Source organism: Hippoglossus stenolepis, chromosome 19, assembly GCF_022539355.2.
Source record: "Hippoglossus stenolepis isolate QCI-W04-F060 chromosome 19, HSTE1.2, whole genome shotgun sequence".
Taxonomy (NCBI): Eukaryota; Metazoa; Chordata; class Actinopteri; order Pleuronectiformes; family Pleuronectidae; genus Hippoglossus; species Hippoglossus stenolepis.
In genome coordinates this window covers 6,607,395-6,623,656 of record NC_061501.1, presented here as the reverse complement: position 1 = coordinate 6,623,656, position 16,262 = coordinate 6,607,395, and the positions used below count along the sequence as shown (strand labels likewise).

At 42.0% G+C, this 16,262-nt stretch overlaps 1 protein-coding gene across 8 annotated transcripts in view; it reads left to right on the top strand.

Moving 5' to 3' along the window:
- The window catches only part of col11a1a (collagen, type XI, alpha 1a), a 75,089-nt gene that overhangs the window by 15,672 nt on the left and 43,155 nt on the right, over positions 1 to 16,262 (top strand). For 4 of the 8 annotated variants that reach the window (XM_035142942.2, XM_047337896.1, XM_035142941.2 and 1 more), the window contains exons 5-23: positions 260 to 385; positions 2,559 to 2,648; positions 3,957 to 4,055; positions 5,593 to 5,877; positions 6,992 to 7,057; positions 7,239 to 7,280; positions 7,384 to 7,446; positions 8,794 to 8,868; positions 8,956 to 9,039; positions 9,983 to 10,039; positions 11,198 to 11,251; positions 11,370 to 11,423; positions 12,289 to 12,342; positions 12,480 to 12,533; positions 13,696 to 13,749; positions 14,147 to 14,191; positions 14,407 to 14,460; positions 14,561 to 14,605; positions 15,657 to 15,710. In XM_035142942.2, coding sequence (XP_034998833.1) covers positions 260 to 385; positions 2,559 to 2,648; positions 3,957 to 4,055; positions 5,593 to 5,877; positions 6,992 to 7,057; positions 7,239 to 7,280; positions 7,384 to 7,446; positions 8,794 to 8,868; positions 8,956 to 9,039; positions 9,983 to 10,039; positions 11,198 to 11,251; positions 11,370 to 11,423; positions 12,289 to 12,342; positions 12,480 to 12,533; positions 13,696 to 13,749; positions 14,147 to 14,191; positions 14,407 to 14,460; positions 14,561 to 14,605; positions 15,657 to 15,710 — 1,455 coding nt within the window. Of the gene's footprint in view, positions 1 to 259; positions 386 to 2,558; positions 2,649 to 3,547; positions 3,734 to 3,956; positions 4,056 to 5,592; positions 5,878 to 6,991; positions 7,058 to 7,238; positions 7,281 to 7,383; positions 7,447 to 8,793; positions 8,869 to 8,955; positions 9,040 to 9,982; positions 10,040 to 11,197; positions 11,252 to 11,369; positions 11,424 to 12,288; positions 12,343 to 12,479; positions 12,534 to 13,695; positions 13,750 to 14,146; positions 14,192 to 14,406; positions 14,461 to 14,560; positions 14,606 to 15,656; positions 15,711 to 16,262 lie in introns of all 8 variants that reach the window. The other 4 variants (XM_035142945.2, XM_035142944.2, XM_047337898.1 and 1 more) reach the window with 3 other exon arrangements.

Here is a 16,262-nt window from a genome sequence, read left to right as displayed (position 1 = left end):
ACTCTGTAAGTGTATGGGGCCGTAAGAGATCGCATCTGTAATTTAAGATGTACATTTATGCCACTTTGCCCAGCGTGTGTAAGTGGGAGAGCAAGATGAGACATGACGCTCTTTTCGGTATGTCTGCGTAGCCGTATCTCGTCTGTGAATAAATCTTCAAAGCGGATGTCTGATGTGTGATCTTTTAAACTGGCATGGGAGTTTACATGTGGGAGAGACCGGAGAACCAACTCATGTTTCTTTTTTCTCTTTTCCGCAGGGAGACATCCAGCAACTTCTGATCGTGGCTGATTCCAAAGCCGCGTACGACTACTGTGAACATTACAGCCCAGACTGTGACACTCCCCACGGCGAAACCCTGCAGGCCCAGGAGCCAGAGGAAGAGGTCAGCCAACCAGGGAGGGTGGGAGGGGGTATTGCAGCAGTTGAAGGGTCCTGATTTATTGAGATTCTCTAAGAGGAGGGATTGAAGAGCTTCACTTAAATCCAGGGCCTGTTGAGGCTTTTTACTTGGTTTTATTTGCACATTTAAGTCTGTGTGTTTAGTCTGAATTTGGACGGAACCCTTATAGGTGGTTCAATGTGTTTACATAGAAATGGCTGTAGCATGTAAGTAAGTAATAATACCTTGGGAAGTTTGCTCCAGGGATAAGTGTCGTTTTCTTGGAAAGCGTCATTGTGCCTTTCTTGTCTTAGGCCAGGCTTTTCTCTCAGTCCGTTCCACAAATACACTTCAGGCTTTACACTTTGGGAAATCTATATGATCCTAGTGTAACTGTACATTAACTGACAGCTACAGAGTAATCCACAGTACTTCAAATATTCTATACAATATCAGGAGAATTAACATATCACATATCAGGTGTGGTAAGAACAGACTTGTGTGAGTGCTGTTTATCAATATCAACTGATTCATTTGATCCAATTGTATAGCACCGTCCTTATTCAGTGTACTACACATGAAGACAACGCAACAAAGAACAGTATTTCAGCATTGTCATATGCTCTGAATTGCACCACCACCTCTAAAGCGTGAAGAAACACTAAACCAATAATTGAAACTTCAACACATGGTCCCCACCTGGCCACACCCTGAATCACATGATGTCACAGCAGGTGTTTTCCATCGAGTAGGTAGGTGGAGGTAAAACGCCTGCAGTGATGTGCTGGACTGGAGGTGTGGCCAGATGTGCACAGAGGGCAGCGCAGCAGCTGTGACCCGCTGTGCCCTGTCAGATTAAGTGTGTCTTCACACTTCAAAGTTTCACCGTGATGACATAATGATTTACTGATTGCTGTGCGAGCACTCAGGAGTTCGATCATGTTATGAGCGCGACACATGACAGCGCAAGATTTTAATTTAAAAGGTTATATTGAAAGGAGCTGAGAGGGTTACGTATTCTGTTCTTCTCATCTCTTCCTCTGTACCTAAGTTATCTATTAACAGCTTAAGGACGCAACATAAAATTCTATTAACCCCAACTGTTTGCTCACAGTTCTTATTGTTGTGCAAGCAGCAGCCAAGGACACATACATCTTAATTGATCACACATGTAAACATGTCTGACTTAGTGCTTCAAGTTAGTCCTGCTTCTTATATATTTGTCCATGTATCATTAACATGATTATTATGGGCTCGCTGAAACACTCTTGGACACTGACCAGCTGTAAAATAGTTTTGTGTTAACTTATCCTATATCAGGGCCAATTTAGTTTAGATACAACTACTATAATTAATTAGATAATTTGGTAGCACACATGTTGCTTGATACCATGAGCTGTGACTTTTAGGTAAGCATGGTATCATGTTCAGCATTTAAGCATGATAAACTTCATGTTGCTATTATATTAAATGGTTTAGTTTTTGCCTCCTTGATAAAGGACTGGTAGAGAACTACATGTCTAAAAAGAAGAAGACGGCGAGGAAGCTGCACTTTGTTTAGATCCGAAACCTTTAATCTTAAACACTCTGAGGTGTATAATTTACATGCTTGCAGTGAGAAAGTTCCATTACCATATCCCTGAAATGCAGCTGGTGATTTTGTCTTTGAGGTTTCCCTGTTGTTTTCCTTTGTTTTATGAGCTTTTAAACTTCCCATCTGTTGAAATGTTTGTAGGCGAGGGCCCACATGTCCTGTTTCAACGTGTGTTTACTTGTTTGTTCTGCGTATGAGGAACATTATCTGATTTAATCGCACTTGGCTTGGATTACTTGAGGGTAATGATGATGTTTTTTCATCATCAATGAACCATAATATGTTAACGTTTTATTAATTATTTATTTATTAATACATAATAACATTACACTTTGCAGCTTGTAGCATTTTGTATGATGCTATGGATATAATATTATTAATACTGCACTGTTTATTCAGCCTCTAACAATAATAATGTGTTTTATCTTTAATGCTCAAGCCATATTCAAACTTAAACTGCTTGAAGGATGATATGTGTATCATCTACTTCTTCTGCATCCTTGATGCTAATGCTAATGCTAACACCAACACCTCTCTTCATCCCACCCTCTCTCCTCTCTCTCTCTCTCTGAACCTCTCCAGTACACTACTGATTTAGATTACTCTCAGTTCTATGATTACTCTGAGGGAGCCACAGACACCGTTCCCACCGATGAGTATTCTGAACCGCAGGTAAATGAAAAAAGGAAAAGAAAAGAAAATGAAAGATGTTTTCCCTTTTTTGTCCACCCCACCCCACAAGTTTGTCCTGTGTGTTGTCTGCGTCTCAGTGTTATGTTCATGTGCACACGGATTTACTGGGAGTAATCTGCTTTACGAGAATAAGAGTCCTTCAGATTTTCGAATTGTTTCTGCAAAATGATCAAAGAATCAGGCTGGAGTTTTGAGCTGATTATGCTTTCTCCGATGACCTTACAGTGACACAGCAGAGCTACAGTAGACTCTGGTGTGTGCGTGTCAACATACTTGTTGTGTCAGTCCTTCTTGTGTCTGTTTTTATGAGGCTGCTGCTTCCTCTCACTGGGAATGCCATTTGCTTTGAGTGCGTTTTTGCATTTCAGCATGTCTTTAAACTGTTCCTATATATTACGAGATATCAGCAATATTATACTTGACATTTTGCAAAAGCAAATCTAAGCTCCACTGCTGCTCTAAAGTGTTGCTGAAAGGCAAATCCTCTGTGTTTTGTGTTTGTGTCAGTCCCAGATTGATTAGCATATACAGTATGTCCCTAAAAGTCTCCTGTGTGTCACATGAAAGGCTCAGTCCCCGGCTGTTGTACAACACCCTTTCCACCCAACTGTCATGTAATCTGAAGGTAGTGTTAATATGACCAGCGCTCCAGTTCCAGCCCTTGTAGTTGGTTAACATGGTGTCATCGGGAAAGGACAGCATGCAAACCAACTACTGTACATGGGCTGCTGCCGGCAAATGGAGCATGTGGTCTTTTGGCAGTTGGAACGGTAAAGATTCTGTGCAAAAGTCGCAGACTGTGCCTTTAAAATCGTCATTTCCACTTTTGAATGTTCCATGTTTGTCTTGGTCTTCTTTGTCGCCGAAACCTCTTCCAGAGAAAGAAACGTAGTGTCTCCATGAAAAAGAAGAGGACCAGAAAGTCCCTCAGTAAAACTAAGGCCAAGCCCTTAAAGTTCTTGGCTGCCAAAAAATCACCGACTAAAAAGTTTGCCGCTAAGAAGAAACGACAGATGCCTGGCTACCAGGCCACAGCGCCGGCACGACCCAGAGGCAATTTTAGGGTAAACGTTCACGTTCAGAAAAGATCAAGTCCCATCAAGATCTTCCCGCCCTGAACGCTGAAGGGAAAATCTGTGATGGCCAACGTAGAGCTCCCTAACCTCCTCTGTGTAGAAGTAGCTCAGTCTGTAGCCAGCTTGAGAGGAACCCTGGCAAATAACCTTGATTTGAGCCTTTGTGTTAACCCTCGCTTTATTCTTCTTTCCTTTTTTCAACATGACTCAGCTAAACAATGTAGAAGGAGATTACAATACAGACAATGACTACGGAACTGTAGATGGTTCTCAAACTCAGTCCCCCTATGGCACGAGTGGACCCCACGAGGTAATTTTCATCTTTATTCTCATCTACTTTTAAAAACCAGTGGGTTCTTTGGGGGAATGTGAGCAAGGAAGAGTTAACCAAGGAGGCATCTGGTATGAAATGTCAAAGACACAGCCACTCAAGTGAACGGATGTGTCTTTTGACTTAATTTTGGTGTGGACAGGAGGAGTTTTTATTTAAGTTTCAAAGCTACAACCCACTTGTTTCACTGCAGACACGCTGTTGCATGCTTAGAAAATAATGCAATGGACACTGTGGAGTTCATTTGTGGCATTATGTTGACACTCAATTTTGGCCAAGGCTGCAGATTTTATTAGTTTTCAAGTTAACATCAGTCTTTAGTGATTAGTGATGGATTGTAATAGAAAAGACAGATGAACAAGCAGTTTCTGCCATGCATAGTGTACGTTTATTTACCTGGAGCCAAAAATGTGTCCAGAATTATTGTCCCAGTCACACCAGCTTGTCTGCTTTTATTACCCATGCACACAAAGAGAGGAGAGTTGACAAGACTTGCAGCCTCATCCAGGACTAAAGGACGCTGTTCATGGCAGAGCGTCTCTTAGCCAAGTCACTGACAGTAAATGATACTGGATTTAAAAAATTAGATATGCCCTGTTGTCCATCACATGAGTTTGGTTTTGATCAGTAGTTCTGCTAATTACCTCTAAAAGAACTATGATCAACGAGGATGAAATCTCATCACAGCCAGCTACAAACATACACTGTCTACTGCATCTGACAAAGTGGATGTGATTACACAGGAAGTTCTAAATACATGATTCGGTGAGATGGGAAGTGGGAAATCCTGCCAATTGTAACTGTGTAATTGCATCCATTCTGTCGCTCTCTAAAGCTAAATCCAGAGTGATCACAGTTTGGAGGGAAAGACAAAATTGTGGTTGCAGCACTTGTGCCAAATACAGAGCGTAACAAGGGAAAGTGCCTCCAAAAACCAACAAATTCAAATTTAAGTGGTTATATATCATGATGCACTCTGTGTATCTGCACAGCTGCAACAACCTGGTGACTGATGTGATGTTTGTGCAGATGCTGCTGGTGTCAGACGTGTGTTTCAGCCTTTCTTTACTGTCTGTGTCAGTAGACAAGAAAGCTGAAATAACATCACGTCTGTCCACGTGTTGGAATCACAAACTTTTGATCATCAGAGTCAGCCAGACAGTAACACTTCATTTATTCCATTGTGTATTTACTGAGCTTGTGTTGCTTAAAGTAACTACATAATATAAGTAACACAATTCAGTACTTAATTTGGCTAAAAAGATAAAAAAGCTGCTGGATTTAAAAATCCTAGTTACAATCATGCATCACTATCAGGTCATCAAATTTCCTCTTTATACTTGGAATAAATAAAGTGTTGCTGCTTTGTTTTCTGCATAATATGCTGAATTCATTTGCAGTCTGCTTTAATAACATCTTAAAGTACACTGTTCACCTCAACTGCTTAATTAACATCCCTTTCTCCTTGGTTGCTCACCATTCCTCCCCCCTTCCTATCTTGGGTAACGCCTGAAAGGCTGCGGAGGAGGATGTTGTCGGTGCGTATGTCACCGACGCTGCTCCCATTGCCGCCGAGCCCACCGCTGTCCCAGAGACGGGGGACAACTTGGACACTGGTGCGGAAGCATACAACTTTAAGGAATATGTCCTAAACGAGTATGACTTGGGCGATGTTGACAACAGGTTGTATGATTACGGGGCATATGATGAGTACGGCCTGGCCCCGCCCAAGCCCACGACAGCCTACGAGGATGAGGTGGGGCCCGGGGTTGCCGCGGAAACCGACGTTTCTGAGAGCACCGTAAGTATCACACCCCGACTCTGCTGACCGAGGGGTGTGTGCATGAAGGGCCCGCATCAGGGACTCACTCTGTCCTCCAGTGCACGCCTTACTAGTGGGTTGCTTGTCATGGGATACGTGTGGAGTCAGTAAATGCATTGTGTGTGATTTCTGATTTAATGACTGACAGTTGTCATAGGGACAGTGCATGCATCTGGGTGTAACTGATTTTTTATTTGGTAGTTTTCATTCTGGCTGAGAAGCACAGGAATGATTCACACTCATTATTTTCTTTCTTTCTTACAACTCATTATCCCCACACACATTCTTTATTAAATTAGTGTATGTCGGCCCAACCTGCAACCCTCTCAAACATACCCAACAAGCCCCTCCCCCTTTGTCTATACCTCCATTTTGACAACATGACAACCCTCCCTGCATACACTACAATTATCCTATAACTCATAGGCAGCTGCCTGCACAGTGAGTGCACACACATAAACACACGGTTGTATTGAGGCTGTTATAGATTCCTTTCACTCTCTTTCATGCCCAAACTTTTGAACCCTACCCTCACAGCTCATCACAGTTTGTCGACCAGTTAGTGGAAACATCTCACTCACATCCTTCTCCACACTTTGTCTTTATCTTTATTCATTTGACCCCAGCACTGTTTAATTTACCTTTTTTGTGGGGTTTTTGCATGACAGTAATAACCTGCTGGTGTTGGGTGTGTTTTTTTTTTTATCTGGTCACCTTCAGCCACACTGCACAATGGTAATGCAATGACAGCACTGCTCCATTTCAAGCACAGCACAATGTAGAGGTCCATTCTTTCTCAACGTGACTACTAACTCTATGTTGCCTGTTTTGTTCCGTAACGTTATCTCACTTTTGGTGCAACTCTTCACTCACTTTTCTGTCTCTGACAAAGCTGCAGTAGTTACAACTAAGTATGTGATATTGATTGATCTCTGTAAAACATTTCGTTCAAGCGTTCCCACACATTCTTTTCCCTGGCTGAGCTGCCCCCCCCCCCACAGTTGCCATTGCTCATCGCTGCCATTCATTCACCTGTGAACTGTGTGACTGCTGTGTGAAGAATGCCACCTCTGTGCTCGCTCTGTAACTGCAGGTCGCTGGTGCCGCAGGAGCCTTCGGAGAGAAGGGAGAGAAGGGCGAGCCGGCAGTGATTGAACCTGTAAGTCCAAGAGTCAATGCTGATACGTGCCTGTCATTTTTTCTAAACATGACATGTCCAAATGTCTGCAGTGATATAAAACACTTAAAACTTGCATCAGAATTTGACTGCTCACTCATCTTTGGCTGTGTAGGCCAGCATTTGTGGTGTGAAACAATGTGTTTGTTTTATTTTTTTAAAGGGCATGCTGATTGAAGGACCACCAGGACCTCCTGGCCCAGCTGTGAGTATATTGATTTAAGTCCTGAGCGTCATTAATACACGACCTTTGTCTGGGTTTAAATGTGCTGGCGTGCCGGTGGTCTGACTTAGCGGCGTCTTTTCAGGGTCTTCCAGGTCCCTCAGGCCTACTGGGACCCCCAGGCACTGCTGGAGATCCCGGTGACAGGGTGAGTTGAAATTTATGTCTCCAAAAAACCCACTGTTTTGTTTGTGTGTGTATGTGTGTGTAAACTGTTTATATAGTGATTGATGGTGCAGAGATGGCTTATACCCCTGAATACACAACTATGAGAGCTACATATTAATACTTACGAGTACCTCATGCCTCATGGGAACTTAACCTTCGTCTACTTCATTGCATATGCACACAGTATTGTAGAATAAATTCAAAATAAACCAGCCTCCTAAAACGAATTCACCAGCCCATCGGCTAACATGTCAAATGAAGCAAAGTGCAACTTGGATCTGCTTGTGCCAAATGTAATCACATGCTGCTCCTGTAAAGATCCAAACAAACCCCAACAGTTTAACCGTCGCTACAAATCGGTGCGCTTAGTTTTTTAAACAGTAGTAAACTAAGCAACACTATTTGTGCTTCACATGATGCGGTGAAACTGAGCCGACCATTAAACTGGTAGATGGAAATTAGATACCAGTTTACACATTAAGACCAGAATGAATCCTAACAGGTAAGTTATTAGGGTCAAACTGTGGAAGTTTAGAAGCTGGAGAATATTTGCCCTGGGTTTTCCTTCAGAAGAAGTATCCATCTCTGTTCCGCAGATGTGCAACCCACTCCCTCTTTCTCTCACACGCATGCATACACACACACAGACACACACTCAAACATGGGCACCAGAATTCATGGAAAGGGATGTTGGTTTTGGACTGTAGACAGTAGCGGGGTTTACAGATGGACAGGCTCAGTCTATGTGTGCTGCAGGAGGAGGAGCACATATTAATGAACCTAACAAACAGCACACCTCCAGCATTTAGTGCCCCAGCTGTGTGGTGCGTGTGTGTGTGTGTGTGTACTGTGTGTGAAAGTATGTGTGGCTCTGTTTGTTTTTCCCTCCACATTACTGCCACTGTTAATCACATAGGAGCATAGCACAGCATCAGGTACATTTTTCACAACGTCTGGATACGTATGTCTGTACATTTTGTCTGCACAGATTTCCATAATGATCAACGTCATTTTAATTCTCAACAACATTTACATCTGGATTAAATCTTCTCTTAAAAGCACAACACAACATTTGTGGCGTGTGACAAAGCCTAGAGAAAGGGCTTTAATTTAAACAACACATGTCACTAATATAGATTAACTTGTCTTCTGAAATTCAGAAATTTTAATATGATGATATCTGCATTACTTTGATTTTTATTTTTACTCATTATTGAAGAGTCACTGAAGGAAGAGAAATTGTCTTTATTCCCCTTAAACATTTTCTTTTCTTCCCTGTGTCCCAGTAAAACTTAAAGTTGATTTTTCTGTCTCTTCTGTGATACAGGGTCCTACTGGTCGTGGTGGACTGCCTGGTGCTGATGGTTTGCCTGGACCTCCTGGTACCATGCTGATGTTGCCAGTAAGTGCTCGATATAAGAAAAATATTTTTTTGCGTAAATTCCAAACAGAGTGAGTAACGTTTTGTTTGTGTGTTTGCGTTCAACAGTTCCGTTTTGGTGGAGACGGTGAGAAGGGTCCAGTGGTGTCTGCCCAAGAAGCCCAAGCCCAGGCCATCCTCTCCCAGGCCAGAGTAAGTACACAAGGACATTAAACAAGCCCCCACGTAGCAACCCCCACCCCCCCCACCCCTGCCTGGCTCCCTACACACAGCTGTAGGGGGAAAGGAGGGGAAGGATGAGGGAGGCAGCATTTTGGTGGAGAGGACAGGGGAGGGGAGGGGCGCACACTGAGTTTAGTTGACCTTGCGAGGCTAAAAGGAGACGTGCCGAGCAGGCTGAAGTGCAGCAACATAAAAAGGCCACTTTGAACAGATGGACAGGAGAGACTGTTAAAAATACTCCTGTGGCTCTCGACCTGCGGGTGGGCTAAACCGACAGGTGTAGGAAGTGTCTCTGTGCATGTGGGAGAGGAGAAAAGATACAAATCTAGACTTGGTATTTTGAGAAGCTGTCGGGTTCTCCGCGAGATCCCACATTAATTACGCCCTCAGACACCACAGTGAACCAAGAGATGAGGGTCTACTGCGTCATAAGACAACATTATAAAACAGCAGTTAGAGAATGTATACAGCATGGAAATGAGCCAAATACATTATATAGAAAATGCGCAAAATGAAAAATGGTTACTGTCATGTATATTTTGCTCTGCTGTAGAAGTATTTGTTGTGTAATCAAATATGCACGTCATTTAGAATGAAAACATCTTAGTAAAATGTCCATAACAGAGATTGTTACTCTAGATGCTCATATACAATAAAATGAAGTAACCTCCTTACAGTGATGATTCATTTTATTGATTTGAATTTAATTCTGTTATAAACTCCTGCCAAATATTCATCACTCAAGGCCAAATGAAACAAATCAATCTATATAAATCTGAAGCATGACAGAGGATGAAATCAAAGCTAAAAATACATGCAAACTTGGTTCAAACGTGTGTGTGCTCTACGTACAGTGTATAGATGTTTGACTGAGTGGAATCTGACCTTGTTCTTGCCTGTGTCTGGCCTGCAGCTGGCTATGAGGGGACCCCCAGGGCCGATGGGCTTGACAGGAAGATCAGGGCCAGTGGTGAGTCTCTCTTCTTTTTTATTTTGTGGTTGCTTGTAAATTTGGGTACATAACTTTTCCACCTCATGCTTACTGTCCAATCTATTGTGTTTGCAATTGATAATTAAAGTTGTCACATGTGCACAAACTCCAATTGGATCAAATTGAAGATAACTTCAATCAAAGCTTCATGCTGTGGTGTATACTTTTCTGTGACTTTCTACAAACAGCAATGTTTCAACAAGTTTAAAATGACTTTCAGTATATTTCCACTTATCTAATTGTCAAACTGAAGAAAGCAGATGATTAGTTTTGTAATGTGCTGTTGCATCAACACCTGGTGGCTCAGTGGCCACACTGCCTGTCTGCTAGGTGTAGTACCTGCCAAGAAAATGTCATTCTGTCCCCCATTCCCCTCCCCTCCTCTCTCTGGGGCTTGTTGATACACGATCCCCTATTTATATGCAGGTAAAGGCTCGGGGAACTTTCCCAAACTGCTGTTTGCAAGCTAAAGGGCCAAGTGTATTGATCTGAAAATACATGGCAATAATCAGATGCAAAGAATAGTGGAAGACATTTTAAATTTGTAGCTGAAAATATATATACGTTTTTTAAAATTACATGTTGAAATGTCAGTGTTTCAGACAGTAAAGCTATGTTATGATTCTAAAACATCTGTCTGTAACTGCCAAATCACCAGCTTCGAATCCATGCCTGTCTGCAGACAGATTACAGAACACAGTGTGCCCCACATCTCGGCCTATACCGACAATTTAGGATCGCACTTATAGACTTTAAATATATGCCATAAGGCTCCCAGGGGAGTTAGTGTGCCTGCATGTCTCTGATGATCCTTTTGAGATATATCAGGGTAACGTGATATGCTAGAAACAAAGCAAAAGCAACGTTTGTGTCAGATGCACACAATCCAGAATAAAAAAAACAATCTTAGTGATTACTAAGAACTTCATCATGTCTCCGACTCTCTTTGCAGGTACTTCATGCATTCGCAGCAAAAGGAATGTGTGGATCCCTTTACTTCCGATGAACTTGCATAGATAATCTGCATATTAAGCTAAACATCGCCATCTGCTGTTTCCTTGAAACTAATTTTGCTCATCAAAGTGCATGTGTGACAAACTGAAGGAACTGTATTTGGTGTGTCTTTTCTCTGTTTAGGGTCTACATGGTTCTACTGGACTGAAAGGTGAAGGTGGAGACCATGGTCCTCAGGTGAGAAAAAAGTGTTTCCACTGCTCTAAGGCATAAAAATATCCCTCACCAGCTACTGTGGGGCCAAATTCAAACTGTTTTGTCTGTCGTTCACTAAGTGATCCTTGTGTCTTTGCAGGGTCCCCGTGGCGTCCAGGGGTCTCCAGGACAAATGGGAAAAGCTGGCAAGAGGGTGAGTGAACCCAATGACGTGTGTGTGTGTGTGTTCACATGCCTCTGTGTTTGTTTTTGTGTGGTTGTTTGTGCTTGTGGCCACTGCTCAAACGCTGAGAGGCTTACTTCCAGTTCAACAAACAATTGTGTGATATGTGCTTAAAGGCCTGCGCAGCCTCCAGTTCTCGGATCAATGGCCGGTCAGCTAATCTGTCTGAAAATGCCCAAATGGGAAAAAACTACGGATGTGGGCCGCAGTCAGTGTCACAGGGCAGACCCAAGTGGTTAATTAACATAAACCAGTCATAGGCAAATAAGTAATTCAAGCTTGATTCATGGGTTAGTTGTCAGCTGATTTTAATGTTGAAAGCTTCACAAGGTTTAATACATCTCCTCCAGTGTTGGAAACTGAAGAACTGACTCCCTGTTCCTCTTCTCAAGTGACCAAATACCAGTTATTTGTGTTTGCAAAAATTGACTTGACTTCTTGCTCTTTCATTCCAACTTAACGTTTACTGCTTCAGGCTTTATATCCTCCATTTGTCTGCCGCTTAAAGAAATATTAAATTTTTCTTATTACTGATAAGATTTTACCTGCACCCCAGGAAGAGCAGGAAGAGCAGCTTCCTTTTAAATCAATAAACACCACCATTGCATAATTGTTTTGATAAAATGGTCACATTTGAAATAATCATACTTTATAATTTGACTTTATAACTGTTTTCTAGAAAAAGTTAGATGATGCTTCACCTTTATGTAACAACAAGAAAGCAGAAAAGAAATGCTAAAAACTGTTTGTATTTAACATCCATGGATTTTCTTGAATTTCAAGGTTGTTAAAATACATAGATCTTGATATATGTTTAACTTTTTTTCTTTTTAAGGGTCGTGGTGGAGCTGATGGTTCTCGGGGGATGCCCGGAGAGTCAGGTTCCAAGGTAACAACTATCAGCACGCCTCATTTCATGTTTGTCACTGAATTCAAATGAGAAATAGGAAAAGCCTTTGTGTGCAGGCCATGATGAGTTTGATGCTGTGATTTACTGGTGACACTGTCTGCTCTTCTTCATCACAGGGTGACCGAGGCTTCGATGGACTCCCGGGACTGCCTGGTGAAAAGGGACACAGGGTGAGCACAGGGTGTTCGATGCCACCACTTCACTTTGTCAGATTCCCGCTGTTCGATTTCCATACTGGAAGAATAACAAAACAGATTTATACGGAATCCTTAACAACAACAAAGTATTGTTTTTATAACTCTTGTAAACAAGCTTAAGAGCAAAACACAATTTCTTTGTGTGATAAGTCACAAAACTGGCATCAAAACAAAATCCTCTAGTTATTGCAGATTTGTCCTCTTAGTTTATTTTGGTTGTCTTTTGTAGATGGCAAAAAAGATTGGGATGTTTTGGCTGCAGTCGAGACACCTCTTAAATAGTGTGATGAGAGAATATCTGCAATGAGTAATTGAATTAGACGTTTAATTTGTCTAATTCCACTAATGTGCCTGCAGTAATCAGACAACTTGGAAAGATTTTGTGAGGCTGTTGCACAGAGGCTATGTCTGTAGAATAAACCACATTATTTCGAAAGTAGAAATTACATCACTGGAGGGCAGGGGAAAACAAAACAAAGTTATGTGGGATATAAATTTAGACTGCAACAGTCTGGTGCACTGCTCTGATAACTCTAAATGAATATAATGTCTCCTATCATTATTCCACCAGCCTGTGGTTTTAGTTTAGTTTTTTACGTTAATTTAAGTGTTATCCAAAAATAAAAAAACAAACCAACAAAACAATACACTTATTCATTTATAAATATTCCATGAATAAAAAAGGAGCAGGAAGAAGAAACATCTTTTACTACCTGCTCCTTTCATATAAATAGTATAGTTTTTTAAGTATATTTTTTACTTTTACAGCCTTTATTTAATCGGACAAAGTTAATCTAGTGATGAAAGGGGGGCAGGGAGAATGGGAGACGATACGCAGCAAAGGGCAGCAGCTCTACCAGACCGAACTATACGCCGCCCCATGAATGATACATTATTCATCCTCATTATATAGGCATATATAACATATTAGTTTAAATGGCTCTTTAGATTTGAGAGCTGCATAAGCAAATAACAATGTAATACAGCAAGAACAAATAGAAGAGTGGAGAAACAAGGTTTTAACTTAAAGTCCCCAAGAGGAGCAGTGTCAGTGAAAATCAGTGGTGGTTTATCCCATATCTGTCGCTTTCTCTCATCTTCTCTCTCTTCTTTTCTTCCACTCTTTCCATCTCAGGGGGAGCTTGGACCAATGGGACCCCCAGGTTCCTCTGGAGAGGATGGACAGAGAGTAAGAGCTTCCTCTTTTTACTCAACATCCACGAACAACTTGTTGGAAAACCGTACTGAGCTTAAGTGAACCACCGACATATACGTTTACATCAGCTGTTATCCACCAGCTCAGCCCTCAGGCTGCAGCAGCAGGGTGGAGACTATTAACTGGGGAGGAGGGTGGTTTATGATGAACCTTTCCTCTCCATGAAACTAACTATACCCACACACCCCCACAACTAAGCTGCTACTACGTTCAACTATGTTTGATTTGATGGAGATTAAGCCTTCACTAATAAGAGCTTATGAAACTTTGGATTCTCCATGGTGATAGCTGATATTAAATGTGTTGAAAGCGTTGAATGAATCCCAGTTCAATAAACGTCTCTCTGACTGGTGTCTTTTTCTTTCCTCAGGGCGAGGATGGAGAGATCGGGCCAAGAGGATTAGCGGGCGAGAGTGTAAGGCTTCTGATGGTGTTATACCATCGCACCTTCCTCAATGTATAGGATTCCAACAAGCTGCAACAAGATCCTCTTAAATCTTCCTTTCAAGTGATACGTGATCACTCATTGACAGCCGTGTCCACTAGGGGGCAAAAGTGGCACACTGAAAATGTAATTAGCATTGAATGATTTGCATTTTATTTCACGTCATTTCTTCTCACCCTTCTTAGGGTCCAAGAGGTTTGCTGGGACCCCGTGGTTCTCCAGGACCTCCTGGATCTCCTGTACGTACCATCAACTTCACCTTCACCTTCCCTTTTTTGACATCACTTCCTGTAATTGATATGTGGTAAACATGAATCTTCCCTAATCTGTCTCTCTTAGGGTGTTGCTGGAGTCGACGGGCCTCCAGGTTCCAAAGGAAACATGGTATGACGTCCTGTCAGTAAACTGTCGGAAATATTGCTCCAGATCAGTGCACACTTTGAGTCGTACCTCACTGTTTGTGGAGGCTTGAACAGTGTAGATTACTCTGTTAAAACCCCTGTAGGAAGCAAAGCTGTGAGGTTAAAGGCCATTCCTAGGTCTCAGAGGAGGTCAGAAGGAGAGTGACCGCTGAACGCAGTGGAGGATCAAGTGCTGAAGTGTACCGCCGCCCTATTTCTGCCATATTATAATGAGATAAATAAAGTTTATTGACAGGGTAGGTTTAAATTTCGCAACAGCTCCTGAAAATAATCCTGATTTAGGGGCACTGATTTACCATCAGACACATTTTATCAATGGCCTGTATCCATTTGTTACAATCATTATCTTCCCACCACAACTGTAGTGCAGTTTGATACCAGAACGGAATGAACACATCCTTCTGATGTCCCTCAGGTGCTGTCTTAATTGAGCTTCTAATTTGGCTCTAATGTTTTACACTCAAAAATCTTATTATGAGAGACAGATCTTTATTCTCTATATTCTGGCAGCCCCCTGTGTGAATCACTATCTATAGCAATTACATGATGTGTCACTTAATGTAATGGAACACAAAGGGTTCACGGCACAGTTCGTTAAGAGGCAGGAGAAGATGAGGCAGGGCAGAGGGAGAAGTTACATCACTTCCTCAACAGGTTACTATAACTACCACTAGGACTACTAATGCTCCTGCAATGACTGAACCTAAAACTGCTACACTATACCTCCATCTGCTTTACATTAGTCATAAAGGTAACATAATGTGGAATTAATAGGCTGCTTGTATCTGTTTAAATAAGTAATTCAATCAGTGTAACTTATCCTCTTACAAGTAAAGTTTTGAGGCCACTTGTGACTGTGCACAGCAAATACAAGCATGTTCTAGTGCCACAGTCTTGTATGCTGTTGCTGGGCAGACAGCTGGTGTGTAGTCCGGGGTAATACTTGGGAAAGGGGTTTACTCTGGGACTAGTGTTTATTGTTCTGTTTTCTCAGATTCTATCTTATTTTTTAGGGACCCCAAGGAGAGCCAGGCCCACCTGGGCAGCAAGGAACCTCAGGAACACAGGTAAACAAAGAAATCATGCAATGTCACAGCTCCCCTTGACAGACACAAAGTGTGTAGGAATAGATGCATGCACTGCACATGATGTGTAAATACAGTGCAGGGGCCATTTACACCCTGGCTTTAGTGCATTGTATCACCACAACCTCCACGCACAAAGAAAAGCTGATTTACGTTGGATTGACTGTTCTCAAATACATTAAAATGCTCCTTCCTGCTGGGTTCCCACACTTCCCTCTCTTTTGCAGCAGCCACCTCTCAAGATACACAAACACACACACACACACACACAAACACACACGCAAACACACACACTTTTCTGAAATATTTTTACTTTTTTTTTTTTTGGGGGTTCAGGGTTAATCATTTGAAAGCATCTTATTCATGTTGGTGGAATTCCTGCGAAGCTGCCGCACATGCTGGAGCAAGTTTCAGCGCCTCAAATTACACTGCGACACACACACATGCACACACACACACTCATCAGGTAGCCACCTAGAAATGTATACACAGAACATGTCCACAAATATTTAAGTGTATTTCCACAAGTATGCT